At 52.8% G+C, this 17,467-nt stretch overlaps 1 protein-coding gene and 1 long non-coding RNA gene across 7 annotated transcripts in view; one reads left to right on the top strand and one right to left on the bottom strand.

The window, feature by feature from the left end:
• The window catches only part of RASGEF1A (RasGEF domain family member 1A), a 45,340-nt gene extending 28,303 nt beyond the window's left edge, over window positions 1–17,037 (top strand). For 3 of the 6 annotated variants that reach the window (XM_061404990.1, XM_061404989.1, XM_061404991.1), the window contains exons 2-13: window positions 196–396; window positions 2,692–2,814; window positions 4,784–4,921; window positions 5,255–5,476; window positions 5,964–6,038; window positions 6,354–6,446; window positions 6,878–6,980; window positions 7,065–7,144; window positions 7,778–7,969; window positions 8,298–8,421; window positions 8,835–8,907; window positions 11,243–11,374. In XM_061404990.1, coding sequence (XP_061260974.1) covers window positions 202–396; window positions 2,692–2,814; window positions 4,784–4,921; window positions 5,255–5,476; window positions 5,964–6,038; window positions 6,354–6,446; window positions 6,878–6,980; window positions 7,065–7,144; window positions 7,778–7,969; window positions 8,298–8,421; window positions 8,835–8,907; window positions 11,243–11,324 — 1,500 coding nt within the window. In that variant the 5' untranslated portion in view covers window positions 196–201 and the 3' untranslated portion in view covers window positions 11,325–11,374. Of the gene's footprint in view, window positions 1–195; window positions 397–2,691; window positions 2,815–3,721; window positions 4,480–4,783; window positions 4,922–5,254; window positions 5,477–5,963; window positions 6,039–6,353; window positions 6,447–6,877; window positions 6,981–7,064; window positions 7,145–7,777; window positions 7,970–8,297; window positions 8,422–8,834; window positions 8,908–9,139; window positions 10,833–11,242; window positions 11,375–15,926 lie in introns of those variants that run through there. The other 3 variants (XM_061404993.1, XM_061404992.1, XM_061404994.1) reach the window with 3 other exon arrangements.
• LOC133240357 (uncharacterized) lies at window positions 10,510–15,942 on the bottom strand. The gene is made up of 3 exons (XR_009734201.1): window positions 11,934–15,942; window positions 11,122–11,261; window positions 10,510–10,991 (listed from the first exon to the last, which is right to left on the bottom strand). It is a non-coding gene; the product is annotated as an uncharacterized LOC133240357 (long non-coding RNA).
• Window positions 17,038–17,467: the final 430 nt, after the last annotated feature.

Raw genomic sequence — 17,467 nt, 5'->3', positions numbered from 1 at the left:
ACAGAGCAGATGCTGAGGAAATGTTTATCAGACACCTTGATCGGTGGCTTCAGGGCCGCTGAGGAGCCTGTTCTCTGCCTGCGCTGACATCTGATGACCCCCCTCCCGGCCGTGCTGGGGCTCAGGCCCTCCCGGCGGCTGGCCCTCAGGGCGGAGGAGCCTTTGATGTCTGACCGCCCCATTCTTTCCTCCCAGGAAACTATGCCCCAGACGTCCGTGGTCTTCTCCAGCATCCTCGGGCCCAGCTGTAGTGGACAGGGGCAGCCCGGCATGGGGGAGCGAGGCGGTGGGGCCGGCGGCTCTGGGGACCTCATCTTCCAAGATGGACGTCTCATCTCGGGGTCCCTGGAGGCCCTGATGGAGCACCTGGTCCCCACAGTGGACTATTACCCTGACGTGAGTGCCTGTTGCCCGGCGGGGACGGCCACGGAGGGAGGCCGGGCCGGGGAGGGAGGCCGGGTCGGGGAGGGAGGCCGGGTCAGAGTGGACGGAGCCGCGGGGTCGGCGCAGGGCAGCCCGGAGCCCTGCCTTCCCCTCCCCTGCTCCCCCGCCCCGCCCATCTCTGCCCCTGCTGCGCCCAGGCGAGTAGGAGGTGGCCCTGGGGGAGAAGAAGAGGCTCAGGGGCAGGCCGGTGCCGCGGGGTTCCGGGGAGGGTCCAGCCAGCATGGGGCCTGTCTCTGAGCTGGGAAGCTGACTTTGTTCCCGAGCCGCCATGCTTCAGAATGACTTCCGCTCCCGCAGCCTACAGACCCCAGGGCACCTGCCCATGCAGGCAGGGCGGCCCCAGGCCTCCCCGTCACTCCAGATGACGTTGGCATGTTCTTGGAAGCGTGAGAGTGTCCCCTGTCGTGTGTGGCTTCCCTTCTGCCGGTAGTGACCACTCATGGTGGAGTGGGCTTGCTCCTGGCTCCCTCTCCAGGCGCCCCTCCGTCCTGGGGGCCGCGTCACACACGGGGCTGCAAGGGAGAGTGGGGAGCAGCCGCCCCCTCCGCCCTCCAGCTGGGCTTCCCGGCTTCCTGGCCCACCGTCACCTGTCAGGCCACCTCCCTCCTTCCCGGGGTTCTATCCACACCTCTGTCTGTCCATCCATCCACCCCCCGTCCTCTAGGGGCCCGGCCAGGGCTGCTGTTGGGGGTGCAGGCATGGCAGCCGAGGTTCCTGGCGGCAGAGCCAGGAAGAGGGGACCCTAGGCCGTGAAGAAGCCCGGAGCGGGGCTACAGCCCCCAGGGGCAGGGACCTCCAAGCCCCGAGCTGGTCTGTGCCACAGTGGCCTTGTGTCCACGTCCCAGAGGAGCCTCTTCAGCCAGCTCCTCCTGTGTTGTCCCCAAAACACTGTGCTCCAGGGTCCCAGCCTGAGCCCCAGGGGAGAGCAAAGGGTGGGTGGTGGCAGAATGGGGTCCCTCTGGTGAGCACCTGGGCTCCCTGCCCTCTCACGCCCCTGCCCTGCAGACCCCTTGGAGACGCCAGCTCCTGCTCTGGGCTCTCCTCTGCCCTTGGCTAAGAGTTCCCAGATGTGGCCGCCAGGTGCCTTTTTTCACATTCAAAGCCTTCTGCTTCCAAGGGGTCCTTGAGGGTCTCACGCTGACCAGCTGGGACCCCAGTGTCTGTGTGCTGCACAACCTGGGGACAGGAAGTGGGCAGTTTGGAGTTGTCGGGAGTGGAGGTGGTGGGGGCAGGGGGAGGGTGCTGGTAGAGGATCCCCTGCTACTCCAGGGAAACCCGCCTCTCCCAGTGGCCTCTGAAGGCTGTGTGGGGACCATGAGGGCCTGAGGGTGGAGCCTGGTTCCAGGAGCTGCACACCCAGCACACACGGCCCGGCTGGCGTTAGGCTGGAGCAAGGGAGACCTGCTTCTTTGGGCCTAGAGCTGGGGCGGAGGCTCCCGGGCCCCTCAGCCTGCAGCAACCAGGTTGGGGTGGATTACTGTCTGACTAGAGTCCCCGGGAGAGCCCCAAGCAGCCTCCCCACCCCCAAGTCCTCCCTGTCTGCAGGCAGGGGCCTGGCAGAGTCCACATCAGACAAAAGCTTCTGAGAGCCCTGGGTCCTGCTGCCTCTCAGACCATGAGCACCCCGCAGCCTGCACCAAGCCCGGTGACAAGGACATGGACATGGGACGGGGGGGTCCTGGTGTGGCAGGTGGGGGCGAGGCCCGCAGCTGACTGGTGACGGGGGCTTGCAGCAGTTTCTGATGTGGGATCCTGGGGCCAAGGAGAGCCTGCCCTGCCCCACAGATGAGACCCCCATGTACCCCCCACCACCCAGGCCCTGCCTCACTGGCCACTGAGCATCTGGCACAGAGCAAGCTTGGCGCCTGGCCCAGGGAGCACTGTGGCCTGGGCAGCAGGCCCACCCAGGCCCGGAGGGTCCCCCCAACATGTACTTTCGGATTTAGTTCCCAGCGTGGGGTCGGGCAGTGGGTAGGGGAGCCTCCCAGCAGAGTAAGAGCACTGGGCGCTGAGCTCATCAGGGGAGGTGGCGGAGAGCCGCTGCCAAGCGGGGTTTCGTCTGTGCCGTGCCTGGTGGGCAGGACTGGGGAGCAGTGAGGAGGAGGAAGGGCATTCAAGGTGAGCTGAGCTACGCAGCTGATGCTGGGTCTGGGGGGTGGCTGGGCCAGGGGGCAGGGTCGGCCGCGCCACCCCTGGGGGCCACACAGGGCCTGACTCCCTCGTCACTCTCTCCATCTCTGTCTTCAGAGGACGTACATCTTCACGTTTCTCCTGAGCTCCCGGGTCTTCATCCCCCCTCATGACCTGCTGGCCCGCGTGGGGCAGCTCTGCGTGGAGCAGAGGCAGCAGCTGGAGGCTGGGTCCGAGAAGGTAAAGCAAGCTCCTGACCGTGCCCATCTTGCTCGCGCTTGGGCAAGAAGCTGGCTCAGGATGGGGCCTGGCTGAGCTGGCCAGGGCCCCTTCCTGTTGGGGGCAAGTCTGCTTGTCTGGCCTCCTGGCATCGCTGGAGTTGGGCTCCCTGGGGGTCTGCAGGGGCGCACGTGGAGCACACTCCCATGGTGCTGGAGGGACTGTCGCTGGTGGGTGCCCACGCCCCTCCCGGTGGAGGACCACAGTGGACGGCTCTCCTGCTCCAGAGGGAGAGTCCAGCTACAGCTGGTGGAGAAGGCTGGGTCACCTTCTGGGTCACTGCCCCCGCTAAGGAGGGTAGGGCGCGGCACCCTCAGGCTGGAGTTTGCAGTGACTCAGATAGGGTTATCTGTCACTGTCATGTCTTCTGACTGAGTCAGGCTTTGGGTGGTCAGGATGGTTAAGAAATCACAGCTTATCCCTGAGGTCCTGGGGCAGAGGCTGGGGTGTGGATTTCAGAAGCCCAGGGTCTGGTACAGAAGCAGAGGTGGCAGGCAGACTGGCAAAAAGCCGGCAGGGCCTGTTCCCAGTGACCTGTCCCTCCACCTGGCCGGGCCTCCTGCCACCAGAGGTTTGCAGCGAAGGCTCTTCCGAGTCTCCCCTCGGGGTTGCTGGGCTGGGAGGGGGACGGGCACCTACTGCAGCCTGGGGACCAGGAAGGGCTCCTGAAGGCATGGGTGGAAAACAGCCAGAACAGGGTGAGTGGGAGATGGAATCTGATGTTGAGGGTCAGCGAGGGGTCAGTAGAGGCCTGAGGAACCTGGGGTGAGCCCACCAGCCTTGTCTGGGGTGATGTGCAGGGCGGGGCCTCTGAGGAGGGAATGCAGGCCTCCTGTTCCTGCTGAGTGTGGGTGCAGCGGGCACCTGGGGGTTGTAAGCAGGGTCTCCTGAGGTGCCATGACTCTGCTGTGTGTGGCTGGGGGAGGAGGCTCTGAAGGGCATGGGAGTCACCACCAGGACATGGGCAGGGGGCAAGAGTGGAATCAGTGGGCTAAATAAGGCCAGCGTGGGTGGACAGGACAGGCAGGTGTAGGGGTGGGCAGTGGGGTCATGAGGGGGCCAGGCCCCGAAGGCAGGCGAGACCAGGATGGTCCAGGTAGGCACAGGGAGCTGGTCAGGGGCAGGCAGGAGCCAAGGTGGGCCCAGGAAGGGTTTGGTGAACCTGAGCGGGGCTGAGCACCACGCATCCCGTACCCTCTTCTTGAGCTGTGTATGCGTGTGGACCTGGGGAGAGGACGCCTGGGGTGTCTGCAGTCCTTCCTGGCACTTGCCAACCTGCTTTTCACTGAGAGAAGGCAGTTTCTTGCTTAACATTCGTGATTTTGCTTGGTTTTCATCATTTTTTAAAAAATTATTTTGTATTTTTGGCTGTGCTGGACCTTCATTGCTGTGAGGTTCGTTCTTTCCGTTACGGCGCATGTGGGCTACTCTCTAGCTGTAGCGTGCGGGCTTCTCGCGGTGGTGGCTCCTCCTGTTGTGGAGCACGGCTCCAGGGTGTGTGGGCTCAATAGTTGTGGCTCCCAGGCTCTGGAGAACAGGCCCAGGAGTTGTGGTGCACGGGCTTAGCTGCTCCGTGGCATGTGGGATCTTCCTGGATCAGGGATCGAACCTGTGTCTTCTCCACTGGTAGGTCAGTTCTTTACCACTGAGCCGTCAGGGAGGCCCTTCATTGTGTTTTTTATGGGTAACTTCTAATTACAGCAAATGAAACTAGTTTTCTATGTCATGGTGGTCCTTTGAAAATGAATTTAAGTGGAGAGAGCTGGTGTCAGGGGAATGAAAAGTGAAGTGGAGAAAGACAGAACCACAGGTGGACGAAGGCAGCGGGGGTCTGCCCCTACCCGGTAGCCCAGTGTCGGGGCAGGGGATGCAGGTCCTGTGGGGATGGGTGGGGGGAGCCACAGACCTCACTTTACCCGCCCTGACCCAGGCCAAGCTGAAGTCCTTCTCAGCCAAGATCGTGCAGCTGCTTAAGGAGTGGACGGAGGCCTTCCCCTTTGACTTCCAGGACGAGAAGGCCATGGCTGAGTTGAAGGCCATCACCCATCGGGTTACCCAGTGTGATGAGGTGAGGTCTCTCTCAGACCCTGGCAGGGTGCCTTGTCTGGGGGAGCTTTCTACGTGGTCCCCTCGGCAGTCACTCTCCTGAAGAGGGCCGCCGGGCCGCCCCATTTGCCTCTCACCCCCACGGGGGCAGCTCAGCTGGCCAGCAACACACAGGCCTGCCCTCGGCATCCTCTGCACATGAACACCCTGTGGCTAGAGTGGGAATGGCCCAGGCCCCCTCCTCCTGCCCTGTGGGTGGGTGCTTAGTGAGAGGTAGGTCCCCAGAGATGAGCTGGGTACCTCCAGGGGGGTCCCTCCAGCCCACAACAGTGCCTTCTCCACCCCCACCCCTCAGGAGAATGGCACTGTGAAGAAGGCCATCTCCCAGATGACGCAGAGCCTGCTGCTGTCCCTGGCTGCCCGGAGCCAGCTTCAGGAGCTGCGGGAGAAGCTCCGCTCACCGGCCATGGACAAAGGGCCCGTCCTTAAGGCCAAGCCTCCAGCTGCTCAGAAGGACATCCTGGGCGTGTGCTGCGACCCCCTGGTGCTGGCCCAGCAGCTGACACATATCGAGCTGGTTAGTGTGGTGAACACCCTTCCAGTGCATGGCTAGGGGGGCATTCAGATGCTCATCCTCTCACCACTCCCACAGGGTGCAGCAGGGTCTCCCCTGCTGGTCAGACTGGGGTGTCAGGGGGAAGCCCGCACGGCAGCTTTGACCACTGCCTCTGGCAGGTGTGTCTACTTGAGCAGCTGGTTGCCCGGATCACGGCAGCCCCGTGTTCATGGCAGGGGCTTCCAGGGGCAGAACTCCTCCCACCAGCTCTGGTCCCCTAGTCCTGCCTGCGCCCTGGCCTGGGCAGGTACCCTGCATGTAGCAGCCGTGGCCCTGAGGCTTCTGCACACAATCCTGTCCCCCTGCTCCCAGGGGCGCCTTCCAGACCCCTGGGGTACTTCTAGGGGGCCTGTCCACTGGGCACTCTGATCGAGGAAGGGCCGTGGCTGTGGTGCCTGCCCAGGCAGATATGGTCACCCCTCCTGTGCTGTCTCCCTGTTCCCCCCAGGAGAGAGTCAGCAGCATCCACCCTGAAGACTTGATGCAGATTGTCAGCCACATGGACTCCCGGGACAAGCACAGGGTGAGGGCAGAGGGTGCTCTGGAGGGGGGCTCACAACTGATGCTCCTGGGTCTGGTCTCCTAGCACCTGCTCCAGGGGTGGACGACGGCCATGCAGGGTGATGTATGCTGGGCAGGGGGTGGTGGTCCCAGAGGCCTCCAAGCTGATCCCTGCAGGGCTTGGGGGGATCCCCTGGGGCCCGTCCAGCAGTCCCACTCCCATCCCCTCCCCGCTTTCACAGTCTCCTCTCCCGGGTCCTTGGTTCTGGGGGTGGGGGTGGAGCAGCACCCACTGGCAGGGTCCTTGGGCTCCCTCTGACCTGCCTTGTCCCCACAGTGCCGAGGGGACATGACCAAGACGTACAGCCTGGAGGCCTACGACAACTGGTTCAACTGCCTCAGCATGCTGGTGGCCACCGAGGTGTGCCGGGTGAGTGCTGCATGGCGGCCCCAGTGGGGCAGTCTCCTCCTGACCCCACTGTGTCCCCTGAAGCTCTGCCTCCCCTTTCTCGCAGAGGATGAAACTTTCTAAGTGCAGACAGGAAACTTTTATTGCCGGGGCCTTCGAAGTACCCCACCCCCGCCCCAAAGTGATGACTTAAATTACAACAGTGACCCACTGTGGAAGCACCCTGACGTGCCCAGCATGGTCCCCTCTGACTGCCCTCCCCTCCCTCCCCTTGGCCCAGCATCAAACCACCACGGCCTCATCTCCTGCCTTTGCAGTCTGGGCATGTCCCCTCACCTGGTCCCACAGCTCTGTGGGACAGGCAGCTCCCCATCAGGCTGCCCTTCGGGGGCTGGGGCTGGAGGGGACAACCCCCAGTGGGGCCCAAGCTGAGTGGTCTGGCCGCCCTCCAGGTAGTGAAGAAGAAGCACCGGACCCGCATGCTGGAGTTCTTCATTGACGTGGCCCGAGAGTGCTTCAACATCGGCAACTTCAACTCCATGATGGCCATCATCTGTGAGTGTGCGGCCCCCCGGGTCCCCCTCCGGTGCTGCGGGGCCCGCCTCCCCCTGCCCTCACCCTGCCTGTCACCCCCCGCAGCTGGCATGAACCTCAGTCCTGTGGCGAGGCTGAAGAAAACGTGGTCCAAGGTTAAGACAGCAAAGTTCGACGTCTTGGAGGTAGGCGTCAGCCTCAGGAGGGGGCTCCCATCGTGCTTTGGCCCCTGTGAAGACGTGCTGCCCTGAGTGCCGTCTGGTGTCGGGCGTGTCAGCAGGCCTGGCTGCACTGCCCCCGGGAGGCGGGCGGCCCACGCATCCTTGGCTTCGGGACTTCAGTCAGAACTGGCACTGCCTAAAGCAGAATTCTGGGGAGAGATTGGTAGGGGTTTGGCAAAGGCAGGCCGATAGCCCCAGGCTGGGCAAGGTTGACCAAGCAGAGACTGGCCTGTTCCCTGAAGTCCTGGGTCGTCTGGGTGGCCCAGGGGCTGGCCAGTGAGTGTGCAGCTGGTCAGGTTTGGGGCTGTAGGCCTCTGCGAAAGGGCAGAGGAAGGTTTTGAAGGTTAAGACGCATACTCAGGAGGCACAGAAGAGGTGTGAGCGAGCTGCTGAGACCTCTCCAGCTCTTCCTGTGATGCTCGGACCCTAACCCAAAGGCCTAGCCTGGCGCACAGCCGGGACCCTCTGCACTTCCCCCGCTGTGCTCACTCCTGGAAACAACAGGCCGCCCAGAGCTGGTTCCTGCAGAGGGTGTCCTGAGCAGGTCTGAGGGCTGTGGAGGTACAGTGCCCACCACGTCCTCCCGTCTGCCCACAGCACCACATGGACCCGTCCAGCAATTTCTGCAACTACCGGACAGCCCTGCAGGGGGCCACGCAGAGGTCCCAGACGGCCAACAGCAGCCGGGAGAAGATCGTCATCCCCGTGTTCAACCTTTTCGTCAAGGACATCTACTTCCTGCACAAAATCCACACCAACCACCTGCCCAATGGACACATTAACTTCAAGGTTAGCTCAGCCCCGTGCCCTGTCCCTACCCAGGGAGGGTCACGGCTACCAAGTGACCTCCAGGTGTGCGGTGGCCCTAGCTCTGGGTGGGTGATCTGGTTACATAGCTAGGAGACACAGGCTCCTGGGGAGTGAGGTCAGGGTGTGTTCTGGTTGGTGGTGCTGTGCTGTGTGGGGGGGCCCTTCTGGGGTCCGAGTTGGCTCTGTAGGGCTACCGTCCTGTCTCACCGGGACCAAGAGGGTGAGCAGCAGACTGAAAGCAGAGCCTACGTCCCCTTCCCTAACCAAGGTTTTCAAGCTTAAGGTGCCAAATCTTCTGACCCTTCAGAAATTTTGGGAGATCTCCAGGCAGATCCATGAGTTCATGACATGGACACAGGTGGAGTGTCCCTTTGAGAAGGACAAGAAGATTCAGAGTTATCTGCTGACGGCTCCAATCTACAGCGAAGAAGGTGAGCGCCCCCCGCCCCTGCCGCCCAGGCACACACTGTAAAAGTCACTCTGACTTGGGGTGGTTATTCCCATGCTATGCTGGGGAAGCTCAGCTCTCAGGGGTGAGTGCATGAGGGTGGGATGCGAGCGGATGGGAGATGAAGGACAAGAAGAGATCGGGCTCCTGAGAGCCAGGATGGGGCTGGGTCAGTGCTGCGGAACCAGAGAAATCTTAGAGTCCCCAGGAAAACTGGAGCCCCACACAGCAGACCCCTGGGGACCATTCTGGGCCAGATGTCACTGCCTGCTTGGTCTGGGAGTTCCTTCCTGGGCCTCACTCCACCCTGGAAGGGAGGGTTTGAGAAGGGTATGTGTGTCGGGCGCAGACTGACCGTGTGTGGACATGGCTTCTGAGGGTCTTCTTGTCTCTCAGCTCTCTTCATCGCCTCCTTTGAAAGTGAAGGTCCAGAAAACCACATGGAAAAGGACAGCTGGAAGACCCTCAGGTAGGAGAACTCCAGGAGCAGTCTCGTGACCCGACCAACCCCCATGCCCGAGTCTACAAGGAAGGGAAAGGATGAGGTGGGGGAGCATCCCTGAGGACCTGGGGTTTGAACTCCCCTGATCCTCCCTCCATGGCCGGTTCCTGGCAGCCAGACCTCCCCTAGTTGCACAGGCCCGCCCGGGGGAAGGGCTCGCGGCCGCCTGACCATTTCCCCATTCCCTGCCCACCTTTAGGACCACTCTCCTTAACAGAGCCTGAAGGCACGGATGCGGCCTGCAGATGCTGGATGAAGCACACTTATGTACTGAGTTTTAATCTTGATTGATATGGGTTGAGATGAGGAGGCCTCACTGGTTGGGGTCCATTTTGTACATAACTTTTATGAAGAAAAAAATAATTATTTCATGCATCAACCTTTGGCACTTAACAAAGTTCTTTTGTTTACTTTAACAGGGCAGGGCCCTGCTTTGGGGAGGGGTGGGGAAAGAGTATCATGGGAGATGGTGTCCATGATAACATCTTATTCTAATGAAATGTAGATTTTTATTTTCTACTTTTGATTATTAACATCTTACAAAAAAAAAAATATTTAAAAAAACCCAACCAAAACCAACGTGAGCCCTGCCTCCTTTCCAGCCAGTGTCTCTGATGTCGGGGTTAGTGCCTTAGAGGGTACTGGAGGCCAGTCTCGCCCGCAACTAGGCTGCTGGAGGCGCCGGGGAAGTGCTGCCATCAGTGCCCAGGCCTGCGAGGGTCCGGCAGGAAGGGCTCGGGTGGCCAGGGGGGTCTCATTTGCTTATTTCTAGAAGTGCACCTTGAACATGGGCTTTCCAAAGTTTACATTTTCATTTTCCTTTATCAGGGATTTATGGGAGTCAGTGGGGAGGGAAGGGGGAATACCTGGCAGTGTATTTTCTGTTGGAATATGTCTGGCAAATTACTCAACTACAGAGAAAATCTCAATGTAAGGAGGGGAATCATGGAATTGTCAGTTTTTCAGCCTTAGCCGTAATGAAGTAAAAACACAGTACAGTGAAGGATGGGGACACTCACTGAAAGCCACCTTGAAGTCCAAGTACAAAGTGAAAAGAAGCAACTTACAAATCAGTACCCTCCTTCCCTCTGGGCAGGGGGCTCCCCTAGTGGAACTGAAACCCAGAGTTAGCCAGGCCCGTATCTGCTGGAGCCCATGCACATACAACTGCCCAACATTTGGAGTTGTTTTCCACACCAAGACTCGAGGCGTGCACTCCATTTTCTGTCTGGCTTCCTGGCCGTGGGACCATGACAGCCCTGCTCCCTCCAAGGCCAGAAGTGGGCAGTCCATGCTGACTGTCTCCCTCTTGGCGGGCTTTCATTCCACCCAAGCATACCTGGAACCCTCTCTCTCCGCACATGGCTGGCGTTCGCCAGAGCCTCCAGCTGGGAGGCCTGGGTGAGGACGGATCTGTTAGTTGCCAATTCCCAGAACTCCTGGGAGAGCCTGGAGATGTGATCTGCTGCTGACGTCGCCCTCAGCCCCGGGTGGAGCAAGGATATTCACACTGTATTGTCACAGTGGTTTTGCACTTTTCAGATGTTCTAGATAGTACATACTGTATACTGATAGTACATATTGCTTTATGTATTTGAAATAAAGGTTTAAAAGTTGAGAATCTATATTTGGAATACAATGTTAGAACCTTTTTCATCCACGTGTTAAGGAGCTTCCACATCAATGTGCACTTCACTGGGTTATCAGTTCTAGTACCGACCTGCCACAGTGTCTACATTTGCTATTTTGTTTTTCCAATTTGATACATACCCTAACTCTGATGTTTTGGTATTTCGAGATGAACTCTGAGTATAAAGCTGTACCATAATGCAGGATGTCAGCTACTGGTGTGACTGGACGTACTTGCATCAATAAAAGAACATGTTGCTCCCCTTGTTTGCCTGTTCTCTGTGTGCGGCTGTGAGGATGGTGGCTCTGATGCTGGCAGGAGGCACGGGGATGCCTGGCCAGAAGGGAGGATGAGATGCCAGGGCCACCACGGCCTTTCAGAGATGGAACAGGAACTCTCACCTCCACATTCTGACAAAGGGCTTTTCAAATAATGCAAAACAAGAAAAAATTGTACAAGAGGCAGGTTCTATCCTGCTTTCCTCAAAGACAGATCCAGAAGGATATCACTAGCAGCCTTGAATTACGTGGTCGTGTAAGTTCAGGGCCTACCTTCAAGACTGCCAAGGTTCCTTTACTGCAGGGTGGATAGGAACCTTTGGTGTCCATGGGGGCTGGGGGTGTTGGGGTGCGCTGGCTGATGTGCTTCTCCATCGCGGTTCTTCTGTTTCAGTTGGTCATGTTCAGGAGTGCTAAAGGAGAGAGGGTTGTTGAGGGGCACACAAGAGCTTGTGGAACTGAAGGAAAAGAAGTGAGATGCTGCCTTTGTCTGGATGTCTCACAGCCAACCTGTCAGGTGCCCAGGCTGGACGAGGTCAGCTCCGCAGACCTGACACTGCTCCTCAGAGCCAGCTCATTAAAGAGTGCTGCCTGCAGAAACCTTTCTGTGGTGGGGGGGGGGGTGCTGTGCTGAGAGGGGATAGAGTTAGCTCAGACCATTAAAGAGTGCTGCCCGCAGAAACCTTTCTGTACTGAAGGAGCTGCTGTGCTGCGTCATCATCCACCAGTATAGTTGGTCACCAGGTATGCTGAGGGACTGGCACCGAAATGTGGCCAGTGCAAGAGGAACAGAACTCTGACTTATTTACATTTAAATAGCTAGTGGCCACTGTACTGGAGAGAGGCAAGGCCTGGGGGACCTCGTCACCTGCTGCCCCTCCAAGTGCCTTGTGGAATGGACAGCATGCGATAGGGGCTTGGGTGTTTGTGGAGCAAATGAGGACCCCTGTAAGGATTCCTAAGTGAGTTTTGGATCAATGAAAATACTTTTTAGGTCTTTCCACTCAATGGCATCCTTACTTTCTTGGTATAGTTAGTCTTGGAAGTTACTACATACCTCACCTGAAGGAGGAGCTGCACCTCACCTGGTCTGCATCTTGGAGCTTGAGCTGGGAGTGGGAGGCGAGCTGGCTCGGTGAGCCACGGCACTGTCCTTCACACATGGGGTGGTGCCCTCCAGGCAGTGCTTCTCAGGGTGTTGGTCCCCACCCAGCAGGAGCAACAATGGGAGACTCAGGTATGGATCTACAGCAACAATGTTAAGGGAATAATGTTGTCAAGAATAAAAGAAAATATCCATCAACAGATGCATAAAGAAGTTGTGGTACATATATACAATGGAATATTACTTAGCCATAAAAAGGAACAATATTGGGTCATTTGTAGTTAGTTATGTGGATGAACCTAGAGTCTGTCATACAGAGTGAAGTAAGTCAGAAAAAGAAATATTGTATATTAACACATATATATGGAATCTAGAAAAATGGTACTGATGGGCACATTTGCAAGTCTGACATAGAGAACAGCTGTGTGGGACGACTTGAGAGAGTAGCACTGACATGTATACACTGCCTTGTGTCTAACAGACAGCTCGCAGGAAGCGACTGTGTAGCACAGGGAGAGAGCTCAGTGCTCTGTAAGGACCTGGAGGGCTGGTGTGGGGGTGGGCAGGAGGGAGGCGAAAGGAGGAGGGGATACACGTATACATATAGCTGACTCATTCTGTTGTACAGCAAAAACAATGACACAACATTATAAAGCAATTATCCAATTAGGGCTTCCCTGGTGACTCAGTGGTAAAGAATCTGCCTGCTAATGCAGGAGACGCAGGTTCAATCCCTAGTCTAGAAAAATCCCCTGGAGAAGGAATTGGCAGCCCACTCCAGTATCCTTGCCTAGGAAATCCCATGGACAGAGAAGCTTGCTTCCAAGAGTCGCAGAGTCGGACATGACTTAGCAACTGACAACAACAAATCCTCCATTTAAAAAATTTTAAAAATGGGAGAAAAAAGAATATAAGAGAGTTAAGCACCTGCCCTTTTCTGACAGCATGAAAGACTTAAATGCTTCAGTTCAGTTCAGTCACTCAGTTGTGTCTGACTATTTGCAACCACATAGACTGCAGCACGCCAGGCCTCCTTGTCCATCACCAACTCCCGGAGTTCACTCAAACTCACGTCCATTGAGTTGTGATGCCATCCAACCATCTCATCCTCCGTCGTACCCTTCTCCTCCAACCTTCAATCTTTCCGAGCATTAGGGTCTTTTCAAATGAGTCAGTTCTTTGCATCAGGTGGCCAAAGTATTGGGAGTTTCAGCTTCAGCATCAGTCCTTCCACAGACTATTCAGGACTGATTTCCTTTAGGATGGACTGGTTGGATATCCTGGCTGTCCAAGGGACTCTCAAGAGTCTTCTCCAACACCACAGTTCAAAAGCATCAATTCTTCTGCGCTCAGCTTTCTTTATAGTCTAACTCTCATATCCATACATGACTACTGGAAAAACCATAGCTTTGACTAGACAGACCTTTGTTGGCAAAGTAATGTCTCTCTGCTTTTCAATATGCTGTCTAGGTTGGTCATAACTCTTCTTCCAAGGAGCAAGTGTCTTTTAATTTCATGGCTGTAATCACCATCTGCAGTGATTTTGGAGTCCAAGAAAAAATCTGTCACTGTTTCCACCGTTTCCCCGTCTATTTGCCATGAAGTGATGGGACTGGATGCCATGATCTTCGTTTTCTGAATGTTGAGCTTTAAGCCAGCTTTTTCACTCTCCTCTTACACCCTCCTCAAGAGGCTCTTTAGTTTTTCTTTGCTTTCTGCTATAAGGGTGGTATCATCTGCGTATCTGAGGTTATTGATATTTCTCCCAGCAATCTTGATTCCAGCTTGTGCTTCATCCAGCCCAGCATTTGTCATGATGTACTCTGCATATATGTTAAAGAAGCAGGGTGACAATATACAGCCTTGACATACTCCTTTCCAAATCTGGAAACAGTCTGTTGTTCCATGTCCAGTTCTAACTGTTGCTTTTTGACATGCATACAGATTTCTCAGGAGGCAGGTTAGGTGGTCTGGTATTCCCATCTCTTTCAGAATTTCCCACAGTTTGTTGTGATCCATACAGTCAAAGGCTTTGGCATAGTCAATAAAGCAGAAGTAGATGTTTTTCTGGAACTCTCTTGCTTTTTTGATGATAGCAATTTGATCTCTGGTTCCTCTGCCTTTTCTAACTTCAGCTTGAACATCTAGAGTTCATGGTTCACATACTGTTGAAGCCTGGCTTGGAAAATTTTGAGCATTACTTTGCTAGCGTGTGAGATGAGTGCTTAAATGCTCACCTACTGAAATTGACTGATAAACCTAGGCAAAACTTTAACATCCAAGTAAAGGCAGAAACTCATAGCTTTAATTTTCAGTCCACAAGGGGGTCAGAGAAGAAAGTCCAGAGCCTGCTCTAGAAGGGTCAATAGGAGATCTTAGGCCATAAAGCTGACATATCAAAGAGCCATTCCTCAGCATAACAGTGAACTTGAAATAAAACACTCCTACTCCAATCCCACCAAGATGCTAAGACTGCCTGTTTTGAACCTCAGCACTCCATGGGAATGGGGAGAATTTACCCCTGATAATTGACAACCACAAACCAGTGAGTTTCACAAAGTTTAACAGCACAAACCACACTGGTCAAAAAAACTTCAAGCTCAGAATTTAGTTTAACATGGCCCTGAACTGGTATTGTCCCTAAGTTACCCAGTGGAAGCAAAAGTTCTGTCTATATTCTAGTTGGAAACGTCTCTCCTTAGCTGTGTCTAATATACCATTAAATCCACCTACTAGATTTAAAAAATTTTCATTTCTAGATGCTCTATTTGGATAAATTCTGTATAAATTACCTACTTATGCAGATGCTCTATTTTTGTCCAAATCTACTTGGACAAAATCCTGGATAAATAACTGGAATGTAACACAGAAAGGCAAAGGTTGGAAAATATGAAACAGAGTTAACATATGTTATTAGAGTTACAGAAGGAAAAAGAATGAGGCAGAGACAATGAAAATGTAATAGCTGAGAATCTTTCAGCTGACAAAAGACAATCCAATTAGCCCAAAGATTCTCAAGCAGGATCAGAAGGGGAAAAAAAAATCTGCATACAGACATATCATAGTGATTCAGAATAGAGATAAAGAAGAGATTTTAAAGACAGCCAGAGGAAAAAAAGGTTGATTACCTTTAATGGCGTGTCAACTGTTAAGCTGATAGCTTATTTCACAACAGAAATAACTGAAGGCAGAAGACAGTGGAATCATACCATCAGTGTGCTGTGGAATTAAAGAATCCTCAGCTAGAGTTGGAACAGGCCAGGAGGGGGAGTTCTCATACCCAGCTACGCATCATCAATTACTCCAAACAGCAAGAAAGGCAGCAAACATTTCCATCACAGGAAGGTGTTGCCTGTTTTATCACCAACCAGGAAGAGAGAAAACTTCTTTTTCTTCAGAGAGTACAGAAGCCCACCAACTAGAATGAACTCCCAGCTTCCTCCATTGAACATTTTGGTAATACAGTTCCTCCTAATTCCCCATTTTACCATATAGAAGCAAGTTTCCTTTTCTTGTTCTCTGATTTGCCTATGGCCCACTGTAGTTCACTTATTCTGAACTGCAATTCCTCTGGCTATTCCTGAGTAAACTCACTTTTCCTGGTCAAATAGATGAATATATTATTAGAGTTGACCATGCTAAAAAATTTCTCAACCTAGAATTCTAAACCCTTCAAAAATATTTCTTAAATGAGATAAAGATATTTATAAACTAAAATAGAGTCTGGCATAATGCCTTCACCAAAAGAAATTCTAAAGGATGAATCTTGACTCTACTACATGAAAATTATTTCCATATGAATCACAGATCTAAATATGAAACGCAATCAATAAAGCACTTAAAAGAAAACATGAACATTTAATCTTTACTTTGGAGTAGGCAAAGGTTTTTAAAATTGGACACCAAAATCACTAGCCATAAAAGAAAGCGGATAAACTGGACTTTATTACTAACTACTTCTGCTTATTAACAGGTAATATTAAGAGAATGAAGACCAGTCCCCTGCCTGGCAGAAGATATTTGCAAAATATAAATCCGACAAAAGACTCATATCCACAGTACTGAGGTAACTCCTATACATCAATTAAAAAAAAAAAAAGCCCATGAAAGAAAAAAGGGCAGAAAAAGGGAATAGGCATTTCACAAATAAGATATTCAAATGGCCAATATGCATCTGAAAAGATACTCAACATCATTTTCCTAATGATAAGCTAAAATAAAAATTAAATAACTGTACACATTCAACAGAAATTAAAGAGTCTGAATTTAAAATGTTGAAAATATTTGTGGGGACGATATGAGGCAACAAGATCTCTCATATGTGGCTGGTAGGGGTTCAGTTATTTGGAAGGACTGAGAAAAATTTGACAACACCTGGTAAGACTATTTAAGAAAAACAAAAAGCACAAATAAACAATATCAAGAATAAAAAGGTTATCATGATTGATCCCATACATATTACACAGATAACAAGAGGAAATGGCAAACAGCTTTGTATGTTTCATCTAAAATTTCAAGTTTATACGTATAAATTCCTAACAAATAGCACCTTACCTAAAATAACTCAATCAAAACTGACTCTAGAAGAAACAGAAAATCTGAACAGTTCTAGAGTCATTAAATAAATTGAGCTCGTGATAAGAGATTTTCCTGTGTAGAAAGGTTCAGGCTCAGGTAGCTTTCAGGAAGTTTTGTCAAATATTCTAAGGAAGAAATAATTACGGTCATACAAAACTTTTCTAGAAACAGAGTACAAAGGAACACCTGTAACTTAATTTATAAGTGAGCAAAACCTTTATAGAAAAGCCCAAGAATGAGAAAGGATGTACAATATATAGGCAATCTTATTCATGAACACAGATGAAAAACACCCGAAAAAAGCACTTATATATACAACACCCGTACACAAATATATACAGATATGCAAACAAATGTTTGTATATGCATGAAAACCGAATCCAGCAATGTGTAAGGATCATATATTAGGACAGATTGGTGTTTACCCCAGGAATGCAAGGGTACTTCAGAAAATTCTATCAATTTAACATATTCAAGATGGAAAAAATCATATAATCATCTCAAAAGATATAGTAAAAACATTTAACAAATGCTTTCAAGCATGATAAAAACTTGCCAAGTGGTAACAGAAGGTAACTTTATTAACTTAATAAAGGGTATTTATTAAAAAAGAATACCATACTTACTGATGACACTACAAACGTCTCCCTTGAAATCAGAAATACGGGCAGGATGTCCACTGTTACCACTTCCAGTCAACTGCAAAACAAATCCTAACAAGCACAGTTTAAAGCAAGAAAAATATACAGAAACTGAAAAGAAGCAAAACTTCTCTATTACTCATAGATATGTAATTGTGTAACAGAAAAAATGCCAACTAGAAATACAATATTAGAATTGCTTGGGACTTCACTGGTGGTCTAGTGGTTACAACTGCACTCTTTCATTCCAGGAGGCATGGGTTTGAGCCCTGGTCAGGAAACTAAGATCCCACGT

The sequence above is a fragment of the Bos javanicus genome, chromosome 28 (assembly GCF_032452875.1).
Source record: "Bos javanicus breed banteng chromosome 28, ARS-OSU_banteng_1.0, whole genome shotgun sequence".
NCBI lineage: Eukaryota > Metazoa > Chordata > Mammalia > Artiodactyla > Bovidae > Bos > Bos javanicus.
This window is presented reverse-complemented; position numbering and strand designations above follow the sequence as displayed.